The sequence below is a fragment of the Phodopus roborovskii genome, unplaced genomic scaffold (assembly GCF_943737965.1).
Source record: "Phodopus roborovskii unplaced genomic scaffold, PHOROB, whole genome shotgun sequence".
In the NCBI taxonomy this organism is placed as follows: Eukaryota; Metazoa; Chordata; class Mammalia; order Rodentia; family Cricetidae; genus Phodopus; species Phodopus roborovskii.
In genome coordinates, this window is record NW_026126407.1 from 26,855,306 (window position 1) to 26,882,084 (window position 26,779).

The 26,779-nt window shown below is 40.7% G+C and overlaps 1 protein-coding gene across 3 annotated transcripts in view; it reads right to left on the reverse strand.

Moving 5' to 3' along the window:
- The window catches only part of Aff4 (ALF transcription elongation factor 4), a 73,847-nt gene extending 49,989 nt beyond the window's left edge, over positions 1–23,858 (reverse strand). For 2 of the 3 annotated variants that reach the window (XM_051180698.1, XM_051180696.1), the window contains exons 1-3: positions 23,786–23,858; positions 4,309–4,435; positions 1,463–2,242 (exon numbers count right to left, since the gene is read on the reverse strand). In XM_051180698.1, the coding sequence (XP_051036655.1) occupies positions 1,463–2,242; positions 4,309–4,431 (903 nt within the window). In that variant the 5' untranslated portion in view covers positions 4,432–4,435; positions 23,786–23,858. Of the gene's footprint in view, positions 1–1,462; positions 2,243–4,308; positions 4,436–4,994; positions 5,080–23,785 lie in introns of those variants that run through there. The other variant, XM_051180697.1, reaches the window with a different exon arrangement.
- Between the last annotated feature and the right edge of the window lie 2,921 nt (positions 23,859–26,779).

Below are 26,779 nucleotides of genomic sequence, written 5' to 3' on the forward strand. Positions count from 1 at the left end.
CAAGATTCTTTTTATTTAATTTTATTGTTATTGCATGTGTGTATGGGTAGGGTGTGTGTTAAGGGTAGGGAATGTGGGGAAGAGTAGGTCAGAGAGCAATTCTTAGGAGTTGGTTATCTCCTTCCACTATGGGATCCAGGATTGAACTCATCAGGCTTTATTGTTGTTTTTTGTTTTGTTTTGTTTTTGTTTTTTAAGAAAGAGCTTCTGTTGCTTTGGAGCCTGTCCTGGGGTTCAGTCTGTAAACCAGGCTGGCCTTGAACTCACACAGATCTATCTATCTAACCATCCTAGTGCTGGGATTAAAAGCATGTGCCACCACTGCCACTACCACCTGGCAAGTCATCAGGCTTATATTTTACCCCCTGAGCTATCTTGCTGGCTTAAGATTTCTATATGTGCTCAAACATCCTTAACTTTGGCTGGGCACTGGTGGCACTCGCCTTTAATCCCTGCACTCGGGAGGCAGATCTCTGCGAGTTCGAGGCCAGCCTGGTCTACAGAACAAGTTCCAGGATAGGCTCCAAAGCAATACAGAGAAACCCTGTCTAGAAAAACAAACCAGCAAACAAACAAAGCTATTCCTTTTGTCTTTTTAACCTTTTAATTGTATAAACTACATTAAAAGATAAACCTTGAAGGAGTGGGGAAATGTCTCAGGGGTTGAGAGTATTGGCTATTCTTCCAGAGGACTTAGGTTTGATTCCAAGCAATCACGTGGCAGTTCAAAACTCCAGCTCCAGGGGATCTGAGGCCCTCATCCTTCCTCTATGGACACAGGCATATACAAAGTGTATATATATATGCATGCAGGTGGGATATAAACATAAAACAGTAAAAATAAATCTTGCATATATGACAACGATTTGCAAAATCTATTATTCTGACAGTTTAATGAACATAACTTTTCAGCTATTTCACTATGAATGCTTAGCTCTTTGGTTATTTTGAATGTTAACTTTTGTACAGTTACAGTGGCTGCCTCAGCCCTTTAGCTGTGAGCAAAGGAAAGAGGCATCAGCACTACACAACATTATCACTTCTGTAGACTCAAAAGTCCAACCATTTATCACCATAAACCATGATCTACTTTATTTGTAACACTATAAGAACAAACAAGTTAACTTTCTCCTTAAATAAAAAGAAACAAGCTATACTATCCCATAAAACCAAAAGAAGTGTAAGCTATAATAAATCTTACTTTTAGTTTATACTGACTCATCATTTTAATATTTGAAAACCTACAAATCATATTTTCTTTATTATCCAAGAAGGCAGTACATAGTTCTATGGATCGATCCACTTGGTAGTCAACTCCCAAGTTGTTCTTTAAACTTTTTTTCTTAAACTTTTTAATTTCTATGTCTTACTATTAAGGCAAAAGGATAGTACAAATTCACTGAAATGTCTACAAATTACTTTATAGAATCACAATGCTAACCACTCCAAGTGTGAGACTTACATCCAAAGGTCGGGAAGGTATTTTCAGCTTGGTGAGATGTGCTTTGCTGCTGGGCTTCAGCTCAGTCATGTTATTACCATGAGACTGACTGCTGTAGTGCTCAGAGGACAGCTTTGGTTCCACAGACTCCTGTCCATCCATGGGCCGTACGTAGGCAGTGGGTTTCTGTAACATTGAACTAGATTTTGACATCAAAGAAGGTGGGAAAGACTGATTTGAATGCTGCCCACTTGAAAAAGGGACTCGGGAAGGAGAATCCCAGCTGGCATCAGGGTCCCGAGGTGATTTGGAGCGCTGATGTTCCTTGCTATGGTGATCAGTCCCATGAGACCTGGAATGACTAGAACTTAATGAAGAAACAGCCTGGGGTTTTCCAGGGCTTGAGGATCGTGATTTGGAGTGCTCTGACCCATGCTGGCCTTTTTTCCGACTACTGCTATATGAGTCACGCTCATGCCTCTGGCTACTGCTGCTAGTGCCACTACCACCTGCACTGGTCCGCTGGCTACTGTGTCCACTCTGCAAGCCAGAGGACCGTTTCTGAGACTGAGAAGTGCTGGGTGCAGGTCCTACAGGAGTCCATTTGTTACTCTGATGAGAGCCTCCATGTCTCTGTTCAAAAAAATTTGGGTTTGCTTTTTCATCTGTCGTCGTTGGTACTGCAGGCTTGGGAATTGCAACAAGCTTTGGTATAGATCTGTCTCCTATGTAATCCTTCATCTCATCGTAGTTTCCAAGCATACTCTGAATACGACTTGATAACTTATCTTCTTTGCTAGTCTACAAAGAAAAAAAGAAAAATATACTGTTAGAATAATTTGAAACAAAATATTCTTCTAAACTCTTGTTATAACCCTCAATCAGAAGAGGTATTTTAAAGACAGGTCTCACTTTCTATCTTAAAATTAGCATCTACAAATAAACACCAAATACACAAAACAAAAATAAAACTAGATACTCTCACATGCTAGGTGAGCGCTTTATCATACTCTCAGTCTAGATAAATATTTCTCATAGTGAAAAAAAAAATTATTGACAGTATCTAGGGAACTAGGCATTAGTGGTGCACATCTTTAATTCCAGCACTGAGGAGGCAGAGGTAGGTGGATCTCTGAGTGTTCCAGGCCAGCCTGGACTATAGAGGGAGTTCTAGGACAGCCAGGAAGGACTGCTTCATAGAGAAACCCTGTCCCAAAAAAACCAAACCAAAACGAAACAAAACAAAAAGAAATCAAGACTAAATAACCAGGGCCCATGCAGCTCAGGCAGTAGGTAAAGTGCTTGGATGGAATATATGAAGCCATGTGTTCCATCCCTAGCAACACATAATCTGACTTGGTGACATATTCCCAGCACTAGGGAAGGTCACAAATTCAAGTCATCCCTGGCCACATAGTAAGTTTTAGGCCTGGAAAACCTGAGATATTATCTTAAAATAAGAAGTTAAAGAAGAAATAAAGAAAAGAAATTTCTGAAGAATCAATGAAAAATAAATAAAAACAAAAAGAAAAACAAAACAAACAAACAAAAAAAACCCCACCTGAACTACCGCTATTTATTTTGAGATAAGGAAACATTAATAATAACTTTATATTGTTTGAAAACCTGTATAATCTTCTTAAAGAATCAAGATAAATATACAGCAAACATTAACATCAGAAAACAATTATTCTTATGATGAAATGAATAGTAGCACTGATTCAAGGGTTCTGAACTTAAAATTTTGTGGGTTTTTTTTTTTGTTGTTGTTGTTGTTGTTGTTTGGTTGGTTGGTTTTGTTTTTTGAGACAGGGTTTCTCTGTATTGTTTTGGAGCCTGTCCTGGAACTCTCTCTGTAGACCAGGCTGACCTGGAACTCACAGAGATCCACCTGCCTCTGCCTCCCGAGTGCTGGGGCTAAAGGTGTGTGCCACCATCGCCTGGCTTGGACTTCAACCTTTAACAACTGTTGAAATGAAACCCAAAGGCAAATGAAATTCGAGAAAGACATGTCACCACTGAAGCTACATTAGTCATGAGAATTGGTACTATTCAGTGTTCTCTTTTTGCAACCTCAAATCAAGAACAATGATAGTAATTAAAAATAGCAATTGGCGTTGGAAAGATTGCTCAGTGATTTAAGGGTACATGGCTGCTCTTGTAAAGAACCACATAGTGGCTTACTCTTGTCTGGAACTCTAGCCCCAGAGGATCTGATGCCCTCTTCTGGCTTCTCCTAGCACTGAACACATCTAGTACACAAACATATAGGTAGTCTAAACACTCATACATAAAATAAAAATAAGCAATTTAAAAAAAAAATTCAAATAGCAATTAGTCTAATTTATTTATCTTAATATTTTAAGAGGTTTATTCATTTATGGTGAGACATGTGCCACCACCATCCAGCTGAAAGTCATCTTGATTGATGTTATAACCAAATACAGACTACCTAATAAACAGACCTTCTGTTTACCTAATGTAGATTCACTGACAAAAGAAAAAAATATTCTTTTGAGACTAGGTTTCTTCTCCACATAGTCCTGCCTACCCTTAAGCTCAGAGATCTAACCTACCCTAATGCTTCAATTAAAGGCCTGCACTGAGCTGAAGAGATGGCTCAGTGGTTAAAAGCATGCACATACTGTTCTCCCAGAAGACCTGAGTTTGGTTCCTAGCCCCCCATGTCAGATGGCTCAAGATGCCTGTAACTCTAGCTGCTGGGCACCAGACATCCTCTTGTGGCTTCTGCAAAAACCTGACATTGTGAACACTACAAAAACAAATCTAAAAAAAAAAAAAAACACCCTAGAAGCACAAATGTCATGTAAGAGAGGTGAAAAAGCATTCAAAGAAAGATAACTTACAACTTTGTACGGCTCAGCAAACAGAGGAGAACTAGGTGGGAAGGCGTCTTCACCCTGCTGAATTTCCTGATTCCGCCTTTCCCGTTCTTTCATGCGCAGCACATTCCGGTCTTCACGGTTCATGTTGCTATGAGGAGAAGTACAATTTTTACATCACAAAAATAAAATGCATATTCTGTACTGACTGTCAATGTAACACTCCAAAAGGAGATTTGAACTTCTTTGAACTTCTGGGTAGTTACCAGGCATTTGTGCTGAGGCTGGATTCTGGCACTGGTTTTAGCAACTAACAACATTATCATCCTCAATAGCCACCAAAAAAACAAAACAAAACAAAACAAAAAAACAAAAAAAGAAACATTAGCTAGAATACAAGAAACCACTAATTTATCAAAACAATCTCTCTTTTTTTTTTTTTTTTTTTTTTAAGTTCTGGGAATTGAACACAGAGCTTCACATGTTCTAGGCAAGCATTCTTCTACTCTGCTGCCCCAAACATGACAATTTTTCAAGTACTCTGCTACCTGAATGTCAGTTAAAATTTGTACATTCAGAAGGAAAAGACAACATAAACCCATTTTTCAGTATTTCCTCTTCACAATGCTAGCTGGCAATACCTTTGGTGGCATATAACCCAATCCCATCTACCACCCCTTGTTCAGCTCTTTTCTCTACTTTGCATCTACCTTATCTTGATTTCTTTTTGTCCCAAACACAGCTTCCTTGATGTCCATCGTTACTGCAGTTTGACCTCAGCTTTGATGTTTTCTAGATTCCCTAAAAAACGACATTTCTGCTCTAAATATATTATTATTTCAATTAATGCCTAAATAAATGGCAAACTGAGGCTTTTAGTGATAGAATCTAAAATTAACATGTGTTAGTAAGTATAACTAAAAATTGTATTAAAGAGGAAAAAGTCTTTGGGGTCAAAGGGAAAAATGTGAATGTTATTTGTATAATCATGATAGTACTAGATTATCACTAGAATAAACTAAGAGGAATGGCTTAATTTTCTATAACAGCAGAGATTTTTGTCTGAATAGACAATAATAAAAGAAGCTGTAAAATGCTGAGTGGGACCAGGGCCTTTCCCTGAAGTTGAATATTAACCCAACCTCTATCTTGGTTATATTTCAAAAGAGGAAGAAAGAAGCCAGGCGGCGGTGGCACATGCCTTTAATCCCAGCACTCCGGAGGCATAGGCAGGCTAATCTTTGTGAGTTTGAGGCCAGCCTGGTCTACAAGAGCTCGTTCCAGGACAGCCTCCAAAGCCACAGAGAAACCCATCTTGAGAAACAGAGAGAGACCCTATCTCAAAAACAAAACAAAACCCAACAACATCAAAAAAGGAAGGAAGGAAGGAAGGAAGGAAGGAAGGAAGGAAGGAAGGAAGGAGGGGAGGGAGGGAGGGAGGGGGGAGGAAGGGAGGGACAAATATACAGATACAGAGACAGACCAACCGAAGTAGGAAATTAGTATATATCTGTGGAACCTATTTTAAGAAAACAGTAGTGGTGCACACCTCTAATCCCAGCACATGGTGACAAAAGCAGGTAGATCTCACTCAGTTCCAGGCTAACCTTAACCTGGTCTACAGAGCACCAGGAAAGCTAAGGATACCCAGAGAATGCCTATCTCAAAAAACAAAATAAAAAAGAAAACAGAAGTCAATCAGACCAGGAAAACTGTTATCATTTAAGATAAGCAGTAAAACCAGTATATTCTTGGGACTGAGAGCTGGCTCTGTGGTTAAGAACACTTGTTGTTAAAGAGATACAAAGTTCCCACATAATGTTTTACAAATATTCTTCACTCCAGCTCAGGGGATCTGGCACCCTCTTTTGGCCTCCTCAGGCACCGAACATGCACACACTGTACATATGTATACACAGGCAAAACATTCACAAGCAATAATGGACAGAGATAGAGATTTTAAGTGTTTGAAATGTGTGTTCAAGTTTTGATTTTAAGTGTTTGAAATGTGTGTTCAAGTTGTTTCTTTTTCTTTTTTTCAGACTGGATGTGAGATTTATTACTGAACATGAGCGCTCTCAGGAATTTGGGACTTGACACCTATTCAGGGGACCACAAATGAGGATGTATTTGGCTCCCACAGACATCAGGGATGAGCTGCTTCTCAGCGACCATGTCTTCAAATTCATCTATATTAAGCTTAAAGCCCCACTTCTGTGGGATGTGTATTTTCTGGCAGTCAAGAAATTTGAACGTGGCTCTACTAGGAGCCTCAATCACATATCCCTTATTCTGAAGCTTGGTATGAATGGACATGATGACCTGGGCATTATGAATTGTGTGGACTTCACTATGCCCTGGGTCTCCACAAAGATACTACACATACCTGTCTGCAGCCTATCAATCAGCCACAGCACTAAGTTATTAAGATGGCATGGAAAAGGGCAGAGCCTCAATGGAAGATGAAAGCCATCCTTGCCACAACTCTTTACCATTTAATTATTGGCACAAATACCACCTCCAGGGCTTCATAAAAAGCTGCTCCTTTGACACAAGGCCACAAAGAAGGAATTCATCAGCTTTACCTCCTTCTGCCCCAAGTCAAAGAGGCAGAACTTAGCATCAAAGATACCTCCACAGAAGCAAACCTTTGGGTACACAGCTTACTCTGTTTTGTTGGTGTGGTTTTTTGTTTTAAGATTTATTTATTTATTATTTGTACAGCTTTCTGCCTGAATCCTTGCAAGCCATATGAGGGTAGTGTTCTCACTACAGATGGTTGTGAGCCACCATGTCATTGCTGGGAATTGAACTCAAAACCTCTGGGAGAGCAGTCAGTGCTCTTAACCTCTGAGCCAACTCTCCAGCCCCATTTTTTTAGACAGGGTTTTTCTATGTAATAGTTCTGCTTGTCCTGGAACTCCTTTGTAGACTAAGCTAGCCTTGAACTCACTCTACTTCTGCCTCCCAAGTGCTGGTATTAAAGTCATGCCCCACCACTGCCTGGCAAACAACTTGTTCTTACAATGCCAGTAACACTGGGTAGGGCAGAACCCATGATGACAATAGGATCTTAGATGGAGGAAAAGAGTTGTTTCCTTTCTTGGGGGGAGGGGTGGATTTTGAGACAGGGTTTCTCTGGAACATGCTTTATAGACCCAGCTGGCCTCAAACTCACTTTGTAGACCAGGTTGGCCTTGAACTCAAAGATCTACCTACCTCTGCCTCCCAAGCTTGAAATTAAAGGTGTGTGGCCTAAGTTGTTTCTTTTTAAAGACAAGAAATTTTACATTTGTGTGCGTGTTTACGTGTGTGTGTGTGTGGGCGCGCGCATGCATGCATGACACACACACATGCATGCTTTTGAGTTCTAGTATACATGTATGCTATGGCATATATATTTAGAAGTTAGAGTGCAATTTATAGGAATCAGTTCTCTCCTACTGTGTGGATTCCGGAGATTTAAAGTGTCAAGCTTGACAGTAAGAGCTATTTACCTATTGAGCCATCAGCCTGATGGCTTGTTGTTCCTTATGTCTAGTGTAGCTAACATATAATCTAGTGCAATACATAAAAATACTATTGTGAAGCTGGGTGGTGGTGGTACACACCTTAATCCCAGCACTCGAGCGGCAGAGGCACGTGGTTCTCTATGAGTTTGAGGACAGCCTGTCTACAGAGGGAGTTCCAGGACAGCCAGGGCTACACAGTGAAACCCTGTCTTGAAAAGCCATTAAAAGAAAGAAAGAAAGAAAGAAAGGAAGGAAGGAAGGAAGGAAGGAGAGAGAAAGGAAAGAGAAAAAGAAATACTGTTGTGATTTATGTAATTTCCCTAGTACCTAGCACCCTATAGCACCATATAAATTATTTGACTCTTCCTCTAATGAATATGAAAGCACTTAGAGGATAAAACCAAAGAAAACATCCTTTAGCACATTTGGACAAATTAATAAATGTTATTGTTCAATTAGGCCTCTGGAATTATGGTATTGTCAAAAATAAAAAGCTATTTAGACCCTAAGGGGCATGTTAACTATCAATTTCCTAAATTAAAATCCTGAAAGATGAGTCTGGGGTGGAAATCATAAGTGGAATGCATGTTCATCATGCTTAAGCTTGTAGTTTCATCCCCATCACCAAAACCAAAAACCCTAAAAGGTCAGAAAACATAAAAAATATGTCTTAATGTTACACATTAAACAGCATTAAAATAATTCAAGGATGTTGGGCAGTGGTGGCACATGACTTTGATCCCAGTACTAGGGAGGCAGAGGCAGGCGGATCTCTATGAATTCAAAACCAGCCTGGTCTACAAGAGCTAATTCCAGGATAGCCTCCAAAACCCTGTTTCAAACCCCCCCCCAAAAGAAGATAATTCAATGAATATTTTTTTAAAACACCTATCTGCTTAAACTCAATACTATCAGAAACAACTGTGGTCTTATGTCACTGAAAAATTCTAATGCTATTCAAGAAATAAATGTCACAAAGAGACTATTATAATCTCCCAGGATTTGATATATTGAATTAACACAATATAAGCTAACTAGATCTAAGATTACTAAACAACACTTTAACAAAAGAATACATGTTCATAGCTAGGCGATAGTGGCCTTTAATCCCAGTACTCTGGAGGCAGAAGTAGGCAGATTTCTGAATTCAGGCTGGAAAGAAAAAGAGAAAAGAAAGAAAGCTCAAGAGAAATGTGAGGTTCAGTAAACATCGACCTTAAAAAAGAATTTGGGCTTTAAAGGCTAGGCTCACAATCAAAAAATGAAAGGATTTGAGGCTAGAAAGATGGTTAAGAGTACATTCTACTCTTGCAGGGGAACAGAGTTAAATTCCCAGAACATAGACAGGACAGCTCACAACCTACCCTAACTGCAATTTTAGGGGTTATGATGCCCTGTTCTGGACTCTGTGAACACTGCACACATGTAGTGAACTTAACAATACACACCTTCAGATATGTATGTACATACATAAAATAGAATTTTTTTAATTTAAAAAGGAAAAATATTTTAAACTGGGCATAATATAATCCAGCTCAGGACTTTTTTTTTTTTTTTTTTAATAAAAACAGAAACAGCTATGTGTCATAGTCACTTTTCTAATGCTGTAAAGAGACACCATTACCAAGAAAACTTACAAAAGAAAGCATTTATGGGTTCATGGTTCCAGAAGGTTATAGTCCATCAGGTGGGAAGCATGGCAGCAGGAACGCAAGCATGGGGCTGAGGAAGGAGCTGAGAGCTTATATCCTCAATCCACAAGTAGGAGGCAGAGTGCTAATTGGAAATGGCTTGGGCATTTGAATCCTCAAAGGCTGTTGAAGTGACACACCCCTCCAATAAAGCCACACTTCCTAATCCTTCCCAAACAGTTCCACCAGCTAAGGACCAAGCATTCAAACTTGTGAGCCTAAGGGGGCCACTCTCATTCTAACCACCACAGTGTTGATTAAGATACAGAACTAGTGTTCCTTGTGTACTGCTGTGAGAATACACAAATAGAGCAGACACTATGAAAAAAAAAAAAAGTGTTTAGTGATCCATAAAACCTTTAGCATAGGTGCTGGAGAGATGGCTCAAGCATTAAGAGCACTGTCTGCTCTTCCAGAGGATCAGGTTCAATTCCCAGCATCCACATGGCAGCTAACAACTGTTTGTAACTCCAGTCCCAGGAATTCAATCCCCTTTCTTGCCTCTGCAGGGATTCTATACACATGATGCACACACGTTCAGGCCAACACATAAAAGCAAATAGAATCTAAAAAACAAAAAACAAAACTTTAATATGGGGGTAAGAGAGATAGCTCAATTGTCATGAACACTTAACTGGTCTTGCAGAAAGATCTAGGTTCAAGTCCCAGAACTCATGATAGATCACAACCACTCCTAACTCCTAAATCCACAGGATTCAATCCTTCTGACCTCCATGGACATGAGGCACATATTGTGATACATATACACACATGCAGGCAAAACACTCATGCACATAAAAATAAGTAATTTTTTTAATTAAAAACTTTTAACAGTATTACCAAATGATACAGTAATTTTACTTCTAGGTATACACTCTAAAAAACGGAAAGTAGGAACTCAGACCCTTGAATACCATTTACAGAAGCATCATTCTCAATAGTTCAAAGATGGAAGCAATGTGTTCATCGGCAGACTGAATAATCAAACTGTGATATATACATAGAATAAAACACTTCAGCCTTGAAAGTGAATGAAATTCTGCTACATACTACAACAAAGATGATCCCTGAAAACATTAGGTTATGTGAAATAAGCCAGACTCTGAAAGTCACATATATTATGTGCATTAGTGTTTTGACTGCATGTATGTTTGTATAAGATGTAAGCAGCCATATGGGTGCTGGGAATTGAACCTGAATCTACTAGAATAGTAGTCAGTGCTCTTAATTGCTGTAGCTTCTCTCCACCCCCAGGAAAATAACATTTTATAATCAAAACATTTGTTTGGAATGATAAAAAAGTTTGGAATGATAGAAAAGGATGATGGTGTTGTACAATACTGTGAATATACCATGAATTGTATGACTAAAATAATAAAATTTTTATGCTATGTGTTTTGCCATCATTAAGAAAAATCCAACAAGATATATATGATCCAAATACTTTGTGTGCATGTATGAAACCATCAGAGAATAAATCTTCAAAATTACTTATATTTTTAATGTATATATGTGTGTGGTAGTGTGAGCTTATGTACCCACATGCATGCAGGATTCTGTGGATTAGATGAGGGCATTGGATGCCCTGGAACTAGAATTCAGATGGTTGAGAGATGTCATGTGGGTGCTGGTAATTAAACCTGGATCCTCTGGAAGAGTAGCCAGTGCTCTTAGCCCCTGACCTATCATATCACTGTAGCTTCCAAAATAAATTTTTAACTGAAAAGAACCCAAGAAGCACATGGTAAAAATAAAAATCCAAATAGTCATTTCCAATGAATCAGAAATCATTTTTTAACAAGCAATGACATTAATTTTACAATTAAAAAAAATAAAGTTAGCTGGGCATTGGTGGTGCACGCGTTTAGTCCCAGCACTTGGGAGCCAGAGACAGGTGATCTCTGTGAGTTTGAGGCTAGAGTGAGTTCCAGGACAGGCTCCAAAACAATACAGAGAAACCCTGTCTCAAAAAAACAATAAATAAATAAAGTTTAAATTTTTAAATGATTTAAAATAAAATAAGTTGGGCCAGGGGCATGGTGCTACCAGCCTTTAATTCTAGTACTCAGAAGGCAGAAGCAGCTGGAGCTTTTTGAGTTTAACTGGCATGGCAAACATAGTTCCAAGACAGCTGGGATAGAGACCCAATCTCAACGTAAATAAGCAAACAACTGAAATGTTACATAACATGCCTCTTTCAAGTAATACTCAGACTCTATTATGCCTTCACCACATTACTGTTTTTAACAATATTCCTACTAATAAGGCTATTCAACAACCAGATTACTGACGGTTTCAACTCCAAAAGCTAAAATGAGACTTGAGCTGATATTTCAATTAATTTCAAACAACTGCTACTTGACTTTAACTTCACCACAATGCACTATGTTAAGGCACAAAGCCTCATGGACCCAGAAACCCCTCTTGGCCTCATTTGCAGGATTTCTCTACCCTTGAGAACTTGTGAAGAGATTGCTTCCTATCAGGGAAGGAAACAAAGACTGCACACCTGGAGATCAAAGCAAAACTAACAAAACATCAGGTCCCAAAAGGCAGTGCTGAGAAGATGTAGTTATAGTTTCTTTTATTTTCTCAGTGCCAGGGATCTAACCTAGTGATTCAGTTATGCTAAGCAAAGAATCCACTACTGAGTTTTATCACTAGTCTCTTATCTTCAGATGTAAAATGCAGTAACAATTTTAAAAACAGATAAGGATTCCACAGCATTTTTGCTGTTGTGTGTGTTGTACTTATGAGAATATGTGCCTGTGTGCTTGCAGAGGTCAGGTCAATTTTGTGTGTCTTCCTCAACCACTTTAACCTTATTTTTGAGCCAAGATCTCTCACTGAATAGAGCTCCACAGACCTACCTGTCTCCTCCTTTCCTAATCCTGGTGAACTTTTCTCAATGAGTTACCTCCTTAGCCTATCATTTTATTTTCTTAATCAAAGCTAACTTCATAGCTGGGCAGTGGTAGTGCGTACCTTTAGTCCTAGTGCTCAGGAGCCAGAGACAGGTAGATCTCTGTGAATTCCAGGCCAATCTGGTCTACAGAGCAAGTTCCAGCCTCCAAGGCTACAGAGAAACCCTATCTTGGGGGAAAAAAAACAAAAAAAACAAAAAACAAAAAACTAACTTCTCTTTTGTTTTTCTTTCTTTTTAAGTCCAGGCTGTCCTCAAAAAGGCCATGGAGCTCAGGATGACCTTGAATTCCTGATCCTCTTAGCTCCACTTCACAAGTGCTAGGAAAACAGACTTATACCACCATGCCTAGTTCTTAATCAAGTTTCTATTATCCTGTCTCATAAACAATTCTCAACCAGGTTCTCAAAACTTCCTAAAAGTTATAGTCTTTCTCTTTCCTATGTCAAACAGTATTCCATTGATTCCTATGATTTTCCCCATCCTAATTTATTCTACAAATGACTTTCTCTTCTGGGACAAGGATTAAGAAACAGAATTATCAAAAATAAACGACAGGGGCCAGAAGTGATGTCAAACACTTTTAATTCCAGCACCCTGGAGGCAGAGGAAGATAGATCTCTGAGTTTCAGACTAGCCTTGTCTACAGAGCCAGCTCCGGGACAGCCAGGTCTACATACAGAAACCCTTGTCATGATAAAAACAAAACAACAAAATTAGAACTATATCTTATCACATCTCAAAGTATCACCATCTGAACCTATTATCTTCTTTCCTCCTAGCTACACAGGGAAAAAAAAAAAAAAATAGTTCTTCCTATCAAAGAACAATCTCCCCCAATTTGCTATCTTCTGGATCTTCATCAGTTCCTGCAACTTCAACTTCTTGCTCTCCAATATACCCTTTTAATCCTATCCATCAGCATTTAAATATGTTTTTCTTTTTTAAAAGACCAGGATAAGTGGCTGGAGAGATGGCTCAGTGGTTAAGAGCACTGGCTGCTCTCCAAGAGGACCCAGGTTCAATTTCCAACACCCAAATGGCAGCTCACAATTGTCTGTAACTCCAGTTCCAATAGATGGGACACCTTCACACCAATGCACATACATAAAATAAAGTTAAATAAAGAAAAGGTCAGGGTAATGAATTATGGTCATACACAACTTTAATCTGAGCACTGGAGAGACGGAAGCAGGTAAATCTCAATGACTTCAAGGCCAGCCTGGTTTATATAGAGAACTCCAGATCATCCAGCGCTATACAGAGGGATCTTAACTCCAAAGGGCAAAAGCCAAACAAAACAAAAAGGTTGTCTCATTTGAGACTTTTGTAACATATATACCTGTAGTTACTTGGGAGGTAGAAGCAGGAGGATCAAATTCTAAACCAGCTAGGGCTATATAGTGAGACAAGAAAGTCAGCCAGGTGGTAGTGGCTCATGCCTTTAATCCTAGCACTTTGAAAAGCAGAGGCAGGCTCTGTAGTTTGAGGCCAGCCTGGTCCACAGAGGGAGTTCCAGAACAGGCAGGATGACACAAAGAAACAGTCTCAAAAACAAAACAAAAATTTATGAGTCTAAAAATAACCAACATACATTCAGATCCAGGTCTGTATTCAAGATTATTCTCTTTACCCAATGAATGCCTTTCATTCTCCCAGTTTCTAATACATTTACTACAAATCACCATATACTTACTTCCTCTAAGAACCTTCCAAGACTTCTGTTGTCACTAAAATCACTTAATTGCCAAAGTATTTCTTTGTATTCCATTTGGCACTTCCCTCCATTACAGTTACTGAATTTACAATTACTCCATCTCCTTAGTAGGAATCCACTCCCATATCGAAGCTCTAGAGAACAAGTAACATGGTTGCTCTTTTGATTTCTACTTTCTTCCCTCCGATGCTTAACGCAGTGATTAGCATACAGAAATTCAAACAAACTGTGATTTTTACAGAGGTCATAACCAAAGTGTTACTGCCTCAAGGCAAAGTATGTCAGGAGTACTCACTAAAGGCTGAATTTCAGAATATCATGTCACTCTTCTTTTCTATCCACAGGTAACTTCCCAATTCCTAAGAGTTTGGGTTATATTTGATAAAAGAGGGTAAGTCTTTTTATAATTGTTATTATCCAATAAAAGCATTAACAATAACACTATGCAAATTTTGTTCTTAAGGCAAATGTTCTCAAAGTTCAACCTAAAACCAACATCTACACTACACACATATAGGAAAATTACATGCACAACCAGATTTAATGGCACATACTTGTAATCCCAACACTCAGGAAGCAGAGGCAGGACAATCAACCAGAAAGTTCAAAGCCAGCCTAGGATATGTTTAAAAAATAAAAGGACACAAATGGTACATTTTTACTTTTACTCAAACCATCACCCCATGCTTGGTGGGCTTGGTGGTACATATCTTTAATCCCAGCCTGGTCTACATAGTGAGTTCCAGGAAAGCTAGGGCTACATAGAGAGATCCTGTCTCAAAAAAGGGAAAAGAAAGAAAAAAGAAACAACCATGTAAAATAAAACCAGGTTCACAAACATTCTCCAAATACATATAAATGCTGCCTCTTTAGGGTACTTGAACATATATACATGTAGATAGATAGATGTGGATTGTTTGTTTGAAATAGGGTCTCATGTAGTTCAAGCTAGCTTCAACAAGATTTGTAACTAAGGATGACCTTGAATTTCTGATCCTCCTGCCTTCACCTCTCAAATTGTGGGAGTGCTGGGATCACAGACATTCACCACCAAGTCTGGTTTATGTGCTGCTAGAGTGATAGCTAAGCACTCTACCAACTAAGCTCCATCCCCTGACCTAGACCTGAAAATATAAAGCAGTATTAACCCTGCACCTTCATTCAGTGACTACTTAGTGTATATACTAGGTCATACACTATACTAGACTAAGAATTTAAAAACTAAAAGTACCTTTCATTCTTTAAGATTTTGTTGCAGCTAACCTGACTAGGAGCAGGAGGGAAGAAGAGGGTTATATATGAATTGTAGGCAAAGAACCTGTGCAACAGTCACAAAAAGGAGGAAGGGAAGGCATACCTAGGGAATATGGATGTGGACCATATGTAGTTGGAAAACAAGTTTAGGAAGCAGAGGTACAAAATGAAGACATTCTTATTCATGAGAACATTCAGGGCCTGAGCTGACCTGTAAGTTTGTCTCTCAAATCTTAAGATAAGGATACTATTTCAGAGCAAATGAAATATCCCAGAACCTAAGTGCTGACTTCAGTGATCTTTTTTTAAATAGTGTACATATTGAAATAGCCATAAATTCATCATTATAGCTTATATAACTATAAAATTAAAACCAAATCCAAGTTTAAGTTAACAATGTAACAAATGATATTTTGCAAAAACTACATTAACATTTAAGTATAGAAACATGTACCTTTAGGACTGATTTGTTGGGTTTTTTTATTTTTTTGAGACAGGGTCCTTGGCCTTGGCTGTCCTAGAATTCATTTTGTAGACCAAGCTGGCCTTGAACTAACAGAAATTCACCCACCTGACTCTGCCTCCTGAATGCTGGGATTAAGCATATGTATTACTATCCCCAGCTTTATATTTTTCTTTTGTTATTTTGCAGTGGTCTTCATTGAGTTACATTCCCAGCCCTAGGTCCCATATCCTTGTAATTTGATTTCAATAATACTAATATATAACATGCATAAATGTTACATTAAACAGGTTAAATAATTGCAAACCTTAGCCAGGCATGGTATCATATACCTTCAATTCCAGCACTCCAGAGGCAGAAGCAGGAGGAACTCTGTGAGTTTAAGGGCAGCCTGGTCTACAAAGTGAGTTCAAAGAAGGACAGGGCTGTTACTGAGAAACCTTGTCTTGAAAACATAACAACTGAAGCCTTTATAAACTAGTTCATGGAAATCTGATCTTATATCAGCTTCTAAGGTTGTTAATTGTTCATCTAGGCTGACCTCAAGTTTACTTCAGCCTCCCAATATGCTGGAATCATAGGCTTACATCTCCACACCTAGCTTTTGTTGGTAATTCTTGGTCTGTTTTTTGTTCTTCTGAGACAGTTTCACATAGCTCAAAATGGTATTAAATTGCTAATCCTTCTGACTCCATCCACTAGGATTATAGGCATGTATCACCAAACCTGACTAACTGGCAGTTCTTAAACACTAATTTATTAAAGAGGTTTTACCTGTGAATTGTGGAACTTTACTTTGTTCGCTTATGATTAAGTGCCTGACTGTTTCAAGTTTATTAACTACAAAGAAGACCTACACTATATACATCAAAAACATGTCACTAACTGCTATTCCAGAGTTCTTTTGGACTTGTCCTACTTGCAATAAATAACACATCCCATATCATAATCCAACCTTTCCTAGCTGAAACCATTTATAAAACGATTAGTGAAACAGCACAAAAACAGTAAGTAAAATCTAAGCACAGCAAAAAAGCTCCAAGGAGTATTTACCTAAAAGGTTTTCCTTCAGGAGTTTTATAAAAGGTAGCTAGGCAGGGTGCGGCACAATTTTAATTCCAGCACTTGGGAAGCAGAAGCAGGTGGATCTCAGAGAGTTCGCAAGGCCAGCCTGGTCTAGAAATCGAGTTCCAGGACAGCCAAGACCATCCCACAGAGTAACCCTATCTTGAAAAAAGATGTTTTATAAAAGTAATTCATACTGAATAAACCTTAGATAAAATGCTAATAAAAACATAAAAATAAATTTTTGTGGGTTTTTTTGTTTGTTTGTTTTTGGTTTGTATTTGGTTTTTCATGACTGGGTTTCTTTGTATAACTGCCCTGAAAGCTTTATATACCAGGCTAGCCTTGAACTCGCACAAATCCACCTGTCTCTGCCTCCCAAGTGATGGGATTAAACGCAGGCACCACCACTGCACACCTGAATATAAACTTTCAAAAACAGAAAAGGGTGTTAAGAAATAAAGACTTAACCTAATCTTGAAAAGGAGTCAGATTCAAAGATGTTAAGGAAGTAGAATCTTGGATGCCAGTCAGATGTGAAAAGTAAAACAGAGGGATGAGGGACTATTTATAGGAAAAAGTGATGACAATGGTGGTATTCCCTGGAGGTGAACTGTACATTATGATCTGACCATCTTCTAACCTTATTTCAACCTCAGTTTTTCTGGATTTTATCCCCATTCAGAGCTGTATGGAAAGCAAACATGTAGCCGGGCGTTGGTGGCACACGCCTTTAATCCCAGCACTTGGGAGGCTGAGGAAGGCAGATCTCAGTGAATTCAAGACCAGCCTGCTCTACAAGAGCAAGTTCCAGGACAGCCTCCAAAGCCACAAAGAAACCCTGTCTCGAAAAACAAAAACAACAACAACAACAACAAAAAAAAAGAATACAGTGGACAGGCAAGACAATGCCCAACCCCTACCTGTTTTATATGGTATGTGGTACAGTAATGCCTATTATGTTATATAGTTATAAATATTATATACACTATTCAGTATAAGATAGCATCATATTCAGTATTATATTATATAAAACATCTACTATATTACATGATGCATATTATTTGTGTATATCAGTATCCAAATACTGTATTATACACACACACACATATATATATATATACATATGTGTGTTTTATTTTATATATATATGTATGTATATATATATATATATATATATATCCTAAAAACAAAACCCCAACTAGGGATCTTGTAACTTATAGTAAACCTATATATCCATTGAAGTCCATTTGATCTGCTAAAGCAAGAATCAAACTTTTTTAGGGCAAGATAGTATGTTAGGTTTGGCAGGCTATAGAGTCTGTTACTCAACTCTGTCCTTGGAGTAGCAAAATCCAGCCACAGACGATACATAAACAAACGGGTTGATGGGGTTCCAATACAAGCTTATTTGTAGACAGTGAAATTTGAGTTCCCTATAATATTCTCTTCCCAAATAGCATTCTTTTGACTCTTTGCTACTATTTAAAAATATAAAACAAAATAAAAATATAAAAGCCATTCTTACCTCATAGGCTGCACAAAAACAGACAATAGGTTACATTGGGTTTACTAGCCATAGTTCATTGACCCTTGTACTAAAACATAGACCTACCCTCACCTAAACTCTCCAAATACCCTTTTAGTGTTAATATAAGACAAAAACAAACAAACATGGAAAATCTCTCAGTTGACAGAACATAAAACCTTTATTTGGCTAATCAAAGAATTCACTCCATTTTGTGATACTCATAAAAACAAACAAGACAGGAAATGGTGTTGCATGCCTTTGATCATGATGCTTGCAAAGCAGAGGCCAGCCTGGTCTACAAGGCACATTGAGACAGAGAAACCCTGTCAAGAAACAAGCAAACAAGCAAAAAAAAAAAAAAAAAAAAAAAAGGAAATCCAAGGCTGTATCTGTATCTTCAGTTTGAGGACAGCTACAAGAGACTCAAATTTTTTAAAAAATGTAAAAATAAGACAAAAGTAATTCCAACATTAAAATAGTCTAGAAAACAAGCAGAGGTAGAAGATTAGGGTTCAAATTCAACCTCAAGTACATAGTGAGTTCAAGCTAGCCTGGGTTACATGAGACCTAGTCTCAAAATGCCACAAAACAAAAAGATAAAAAATTCAAGTGTGAATTAAATCTATTATTAATTACAATTTATAAAAATGCAGGGAACAAGCTGGGCATTGGTGGCACACACCTTTAGTCCCAGCACTCAGGAGGCACAGGCAGGTGGATCTCTGTGAGTTCGAGGCCAGTCTGGTCTACAGAGAAGTTTCAGCCAGTTCTAGGACAGGCTCCAAAGTAATACAGAGAAACATTTTAAAAAAAAAAAAAAAAAAAAAAAACAAAACAAACAAACAAACAAAAAAACCAAAAAGAAAGAAAGGAAGAGAAAAGAAAATACAGGGAACAGAAGAACATACTACATGAAACCAAAGAGATACACTCAGCACAATCCAGGCAGTGGAATTTCAAAGACATGAGACAGGCAGGAAGTCCACATGAGCTCCAAGACAGCCAGGGATATATAGTGAGACCGTCTCAAATAAACAAACACATTTTTGGTTTTGGGTTTTTTTTTGTTGTTGTGTTTTTTTGATTTTTCAAGGCAGGATTTCTCTGTATTGCTTTGGAGCCTGTCCTGAAATAAATAAAATTTTAAAGAAAAAAATTCACAGCCAGGCATTGGTGGCACACAGCTTTAATCCCAGCACTCAGGAAACAAGGCAGGCACATCTCTGCATTTGAGGCCAGCCTTGTCTTCAGAACAAGTTTAAGGACAGCCAGAGCTGTTACACAGAGAAATCTTTGTCTCAAAAAAAGAAAAAATTCCACAAACTTAAATCATATGTGGTCCATAGTAATCCCAGCATTTAAGAGGTAGATGAAAGAGGACTGAGCCAGGCAGTGGTGGTACACACCTTTAGTCCCAGCACTTGGGAGGCAGAGGCGGGTGGATCTCTGTGAGTTCTATGAGAGCTAGTTCCAGGACAGGCTCCAAAACCAGAGAAACTCTGTCTCAAAAAACCAAAAAGAAAAAGAAAAAGAGGAAGGGAGGGAGGGAGGGAGGGAGGGAGGGAGGTGGGGAGGGAGGGAGGGAGGGAGGGAGGGGATTGGAAATTTAAGGCCAAGCCACCCATTCATCTACCATAATGCCAAGTCTGCTGAGGAGTAGCCATGAAGCAAGGCGGACCCTCCCAAACCAAAGAAATTTATGGACAAGAAGTTGTCACTGAAGTTAAATGGTGGCAGACATGTACAAGAAATCCTATGAGGCTTTAACTTATGAATCTCATGATTGAGGAGTGCTGAGATGGTAATTAGTGGACAAGTAACAGTGGAATGGTGGTCATGGGAGGAAACAGCATTATCATGTTAGAAGCCTAAGAAAGTCTAAACAATGGCTGCTCAGCAGAGGAGTCCACATCCCTGTCTGACTGTGGTGCAGAACTGGATGTTGTACATTTTCATTTGAAATTTTCTGCTGCATAAACTTTAGTGATACTCAGAAAAACAAAAAGCCAAGCAGTGGTGGCTCACGACTTTAATCCCAGCACTAGGGAGGCCAATGCAGGAAGATCTCTGTGATTTCAAAGCCAGTCTGGTATACAAAATGAGTTTAAAAACAAAACAAAACAACAAAAAAAAAAAAAAAGGCAGAAATTCAAGGCCAGCATCAACCACTCCAGCCAGTTGTTTGAGAACAACTACATGAGACTCTTTCAAATTTTTAAAAAATCCAAATAAGATAAAAAGTAATTCCAACATCAAAATACTCTAGAATATATGGCACTCAATTTACTTAGTTCTCCCTCTCTCTGTATGTCAGTACCACCAAAATTCTCAAGGTGTAGCCACGCATGGTGGTGAATATCTATAATCCTAGAACTCAAGACTCAAGAGGCTGAGGCAGAAAGAAAGCTTAAAAAAAAAATAATAATAGTAACAGGGATATTTATTATTGCTAATCCACATACTAGACAGTGTCACTTCAAATAACCAAGATGGATACAGAGTTAAAACAAGAAAGTAGGGGTATTAAAACAAAGGAGAAAGTAACAAAGTATCAACAGGAAGTGTAGCTACTTGGTCTTGAACCTTTAACTACAATGTATTTTACAATAACTGAGACCTAGAAATAAAATCATTGTTTCAATTTATCAGAGGAAATGAAAAGGGAAACAGTAAAAATATGAGGGTTACAGAAAGCTGTGAAACCTTTTTATCTAGAATGTATGTGGAATAGAGACATAGCAAAATCAAAACAAACAAACAAACAAACAAAAATCAACACACCCAGACACCAGGCATAGTGGAGAACTGCTACCAATCTGAGGCTTCTGTGTTCATTCAGGGTGTGCCTTTAATACTTAAGAGTACACCTCTTTAGAGTGGTTGTAATAGTACACACCTTTAATCTCAGCACTTGGGATGCAGAGGCAGGTGGATCTCTGAGTTTGAGGCCAGCACAGCAAGTTCCAATCCAGTCAGAAACACACACACACACACACACACACACACACACACACACACACACACACCACAAACTTTGACTTTTATAAAAGGTACTACAAAGAAATGGAAAGGTTTCATACATTTTGGACTCCATTCTAAGCCAGTAGATAGTCAAAAAATAAATACCTGTTAAATACCTGTTTTCATTGTTCCTGTCAGGTACACATAAAACCATGACTTCTACCTTACCACCCCCAAAAAAGGAAGATCCATAACATCTAGCAGTCTTCATCTTCCACGGCATTTTCTGAAACTGATCCCCTTTCATATTTTCCCCCTTTCAAATACTGATCACTTTCCTGCATAACTTTATCTGTAAAATCTTAGATCCGATAAACAATTTCAACTTCAAAATGCTATCAAATTCAATCTAATTGCATAAAACACTGGAGAAGATAAACAGAATAAACATGGTACTCACTCTAAAGACACTACAACAGACCTTTAAGAGAAGTACAATGGAAAGGGGATTCACCGTCCCAAAAGGAAAACAGTAACTTGAATATAAAAGAGAATGTATGAATCTCACTGTGAGACTCTGACAAGTAGAATGGTACCTGAAATAACAATATTCTCTTCTTAGGAATTAATCACACAAGTTCACCAAAGCACTGTAGTCACCTTACAACCACAAACTGCCTGGCTCATTCCAAACTACACACAGCCAAATAGCAAAGATTTGGCTATTGACTATTCTCAAGACACTCTGGACTTGGTTTCCACATGAATCAAAATTTTACTTAAAGTAAAATGTGCCTACTGAGCTAACAAAAATCAGCCTGCAAATGATCACAAACTGAATGACAACTGCTGGTATTAATTAATTAAAAAAAAAAAGACTACTTCTAGGATTTCAGGAAGTTCATCATAAAAGGCAATTAAAAATAACTTTTGGAAGTTTTTGGAGAATGAGGACTGAGAAATGTAGTTATGAATAAGGAACATAAACCTGAAGGAGTTGAGAGCCAGCTTTGTTAAAAACCAAGTGGCCACTTGCCAACACTTCTTTATGCAGATATGACCAAAGATGATGATTCTAGTCTATCTCTCGGTCCACATCGGCTTCTCACCAAATCTCGAATTAAGAAGGATATCATAAACACTTCAATTTTGAAAAGGTAAAAGAACTTTGGTTAAGTCAAAACAAAAGATTTTATAAAGCTTCGGAGAAACAATATGGAAACAAAGCTTGAAGTTCCCCACCCCCGACCTGAGCCCCCTCCCCCTCAGACCCGCAAAAAGCACACATTTTAAATGTCACACAAACAGCCTATTCACTGGCACCTAGGGCTTAGATTCCGGCGCTGGAAAGGGGGCTAGCTTCAGTTTAAAAATCTCAGCGGGGAAGAAAAAGCAGAATTCTGACTTGCAACTGACGAAACTCGGGAGAACCCTGAATCGAACTCTCCGTCTTGATTCGAACTTCACTCGCAACCATTTTCAGATCAGGGCTCTCGACTCCCTACAAAGGTGTCATCTGTGGATGAAAAGGCTAATAAGGACACCCCACACACATCCTGGACTCCTGTAGCCCTGATCCGTTCTCAGAGAGTGGAAGCAGCAGCAAAGTGGAAGGAACAAAGCACTGACGTCAATTACGAGATTAACCCTGAGCACAGGCAGCTGGAGAAGAGGCCTAAACACCAATACCCAGAGCCCAGCCATCGCGATCGCCAGGTACCAGGCCCATTCCGAGTGGGAGGGGGGTTTCTCGTATTCTAACCCAGGTTCCCAAATCTTCAGTCCAACCCCATCCACCACCAGGGACGGAAATTGTGACACCCCCCTTTTTTATTTCTTTCGGTGGAGGGGAGATGGGAGAGTGGGGGTTGGGGGAGGTGCGCAGGATCGCGAGAAGGCAGGCGAGAACTACTAAGAGAGATGATAGCCAGAATCCGGGCCTATTTTTTTTTTTTTTTTTTTTTCTTTAACTAGGAATGACTTGAGTCGGACGAGGCATAATTTTTTTTCAAGGGATAAATCCGCCGACCGAATCTTACAGAGGAATGGAGGAAGGGGGGGGAGGGATGACGAGGAGGGGGGAGGGAACGGCCAGAGAAGATGGGCGTCTAGAATGTTGGCTGCGAATGGATTGGCCTTAATTTTGTTTTTTCTTTTTTCCTTTTTTTTTTTTTTTTTGTTTGAATTTTATTTCTGAGAGAAAGCTGGGCAAAGGGGCAGCGGGCGAAGCCGGATCCAGCGCCCCCCACCCCCGCCCCGAGGGTCTCCGCGAGCGTCCGCGGCCCGAGCCTCGCCTTCCCCGCGGCGCGGCCGCGCCTCAGTCAGACGTCAGTCAGTCAGTCAGTCAGTCAGTCAGTCAGTCAGTCAGTCGGGCGGTTTCTCACCTACAGTCCCTGCTCCGCTAGGCCCGAACCATCTCCCGACCGCGGCGGCGGCGGCGGCGGCGGTGGCAGTGGCTACGGCGGCGGCGCCCGGCCTGCACCTTCACCGGACCAGCATTCGGGGCCGCCCAGGAGGCGGCGACCGACCGGCTGCCAAGGGCGAGGGGCAGCGGCGGATCCGGAGGCCGCAGGCAGCCGAGGCGGCGCACCTCACTCGGCGGACGCCAGGGTTCCGCCCCGCTCCATGTCGGCCCGGCCGAGCCCGGGACGGGTGACTGAGCCGGCGGCGGGGGCGGGCTGACGGGGCCCTGGCACCGAGATCCCCGCCCCGTCCGCTGGGGGCGGCGGCGGCGACGACTCGACTCCCGCAGCCCGCACTGTGACTGACGCAGTGGCTGCGGCCCATGTGACCGGGGCCGGGCGGCTGCGAGCGTCACGTGACCAGGCCGCGCCCCTCCCGCAGGCGGCGCGGGGGCTGCCCGCCTGCTTGCAGCTCGCGAGGCGTCGCCCGCGGAGTTGACGTGCGGACTGACGTGCGGGGCGCCTGGGCCCGCGGCCTAGGGAGGCGATGCGCAGGCCGCAGCGGATTCTGCGGGAGCGGCGCCAGCGTCGGGCCGGCCGGCCGGCCGACCGAACCCGGCTGCGGGCACACGCCCTCCTGCACAGCCCGCTAGGGAGGCGCCTCGGGGCGGGGCGGGGCGGGGTGGGGCGCAGCCGGGTCGACCGGTTCTGGGGCGCAGGTGAAGGCCAGGCCAGGTCCAGGCTGCCCGAGCCCGCAGCGCTCCACAGGGCTAGGGAGGGAAGGGTGACGTGGATGTCAGCAGCACGTCGTCCACAGTTGCGTGTGACTTCGTGTGGGAGGATGAGCCGGCCCCCTGCATCATCTAAAAAAAAAAAAAAAATGAAAAAATCGTGAAGCCTGGCGTCGTGGCAGGCCTGTAATTCCAACATTGAAGCGGCGGAGGCCAGGAGGATCGCCACGAATTGGGCCGCCCTGGGCTTCTTGGCTTCTTGGTGAATTCAAGGGCAATCTGAGCTACTAACAAAAACCCTGTTGACAGTACAGGAGAAAGCGAACACACACACACATATTCTCTCTCTCTCTCTCTCTCTCTCTCTCTCTCTCTCTCTCTCTCTCTCTCTCTCTCTCTCTGAATGCTCCACCTCTTAACATTCTGCAAGTCAGGACAAGACTTAATTAATTTAATTGAAATTAGTGATTAGACAAGGTTTTTTTTCATTTGTTTCTTTTTTTAATTTAAATTTGAAACACGATTGTTTTATATGTCAATCCCAGTTCCCTCTCCCTCCCCTCCTCCCCTTTGCCCCCCAACCCCCATCCCATCCCCTTTTCCCCTTTATGCTCCCCGGGGGGAGGGTGAGGCCTTCCATGGGAGATCTTCAAAGTCTGTCATATCATTCGGAGCAGGACCTAGTCCCTACCCCATGTGTCTAGGCTGAGAGTATCCCTCTATGTGGAATGGTCTCCCAAAGTCCATTCGTGTCCTAGGGATAAATATTGATCCATAACCAGAGACCCCATAGGCTGCCCAGTCCTAACAAACACCCACATTTAGGGGCACTGGGTCCTTCCTATGCTGGTTTCCCAGCTATCAGACTAGGGTCCATCAGCTCCCCTTTGTTCAGGTCAGCTGTTTGACAGACAAGGTTTTGGGGTTTGGGGGAGGGTGGGTTGTTTGTTTTTGTTTTTGAGACAGGGTTTCTCTGGGTAACTTTGAAGCCTCTCCTGGCTCTCACTCTGTAGACCAGGCTGGCATTGAACTCGGAGATCTGCCTGCCTCTGCTTCCTCAGTGCTTGGATTAAAGACCTGTGCCAACACCTGCCATCAGAAAGGTTCTTGTTCCTCAGTTAATTATCTCTAGAGACACCAGACACAGACACACCCAAAGTACCTGAGAAATGTTCCAGGCATTTTTTTTAATCTAATCAAGTTAACAATAAAAATTAATACAGCCTGGTGTGATGATACCCAATGCTAGAGAGACTTAGTCTTACTTAGCTCAGGAGAGCCTAGAATCACTATGTAGTTGAGCATGGCCTTGAATTCCTGATCCTCCTGCCTCCCCTGTGCTGGGGTCAAAGATGTACACCATTATGCTTGGCTTAGCAGTTCTAACATTGTTTAAAGATCTGAGACTCAGGGATGTCTTCGTAGGTGCTTCTATAAAATTAAAAACAAGTTACATACTTCCATTGTACATGGCATGGAGAAAGCATTCACATCCCAAAGTGGGGAATAAAAAACAGCAAGGAAAGATCAGACCAAAGCAAGCCCAAAACCCAGCAGGGGTAAACGTCAAACCTTACAGCTTCACATTCAGTACCCTGGCTTTGTAGTGCCACCATCTGAGTTCCAGGAGGCTTGGGTGGTCTGGGGTGGGGTGTAGTCGGAAAGCTCTTAACACACACAAGGCTCTGGATTCAATCCCTAGTGCCACAAACACCTAGTAGTTCTGCACTATAAAAAGAAAGAGAATCCTACTATCCTTTTCTGTTTGGTTTTCTATTTTTTGTTTGTTTGTGTTTTTTATATAGAGAACAAGGGCCAGTGAGATGGCTCAGTGAGTAAAAGCCTCACAATCTGATTTCTGTTCCAGGAGCCCTAGGTGGGAGAAGACCAGTTCATGAGAGTCGTCCTCTGGCATCTATACATACCTTGTGGCTCTTGTAACACATGCAATAATATATAAATAATTGTGTTTTAGAGACAGATTCTCATTATGTTTCCTGGCTTACCTAGAACTCACCATGTAGATGTAGACCAGGCTTGCTTCAAACTTACAGAGAGAAAGCTGCCTGCTTCTGCCTCCTGAGTCCTGGGCCAAAAGACATGCACTCTTTTGTCTTTAAACTTTTTTTAAAAAGTTTAATTATATGTATGATATGGGTGTGTGTGTTTCTATATGGAGTTAGTGCAGATGAGTGCAGCATCCCCAGGAAACAGAAGATTATATTGGGTTCCATAGAGTTACAGG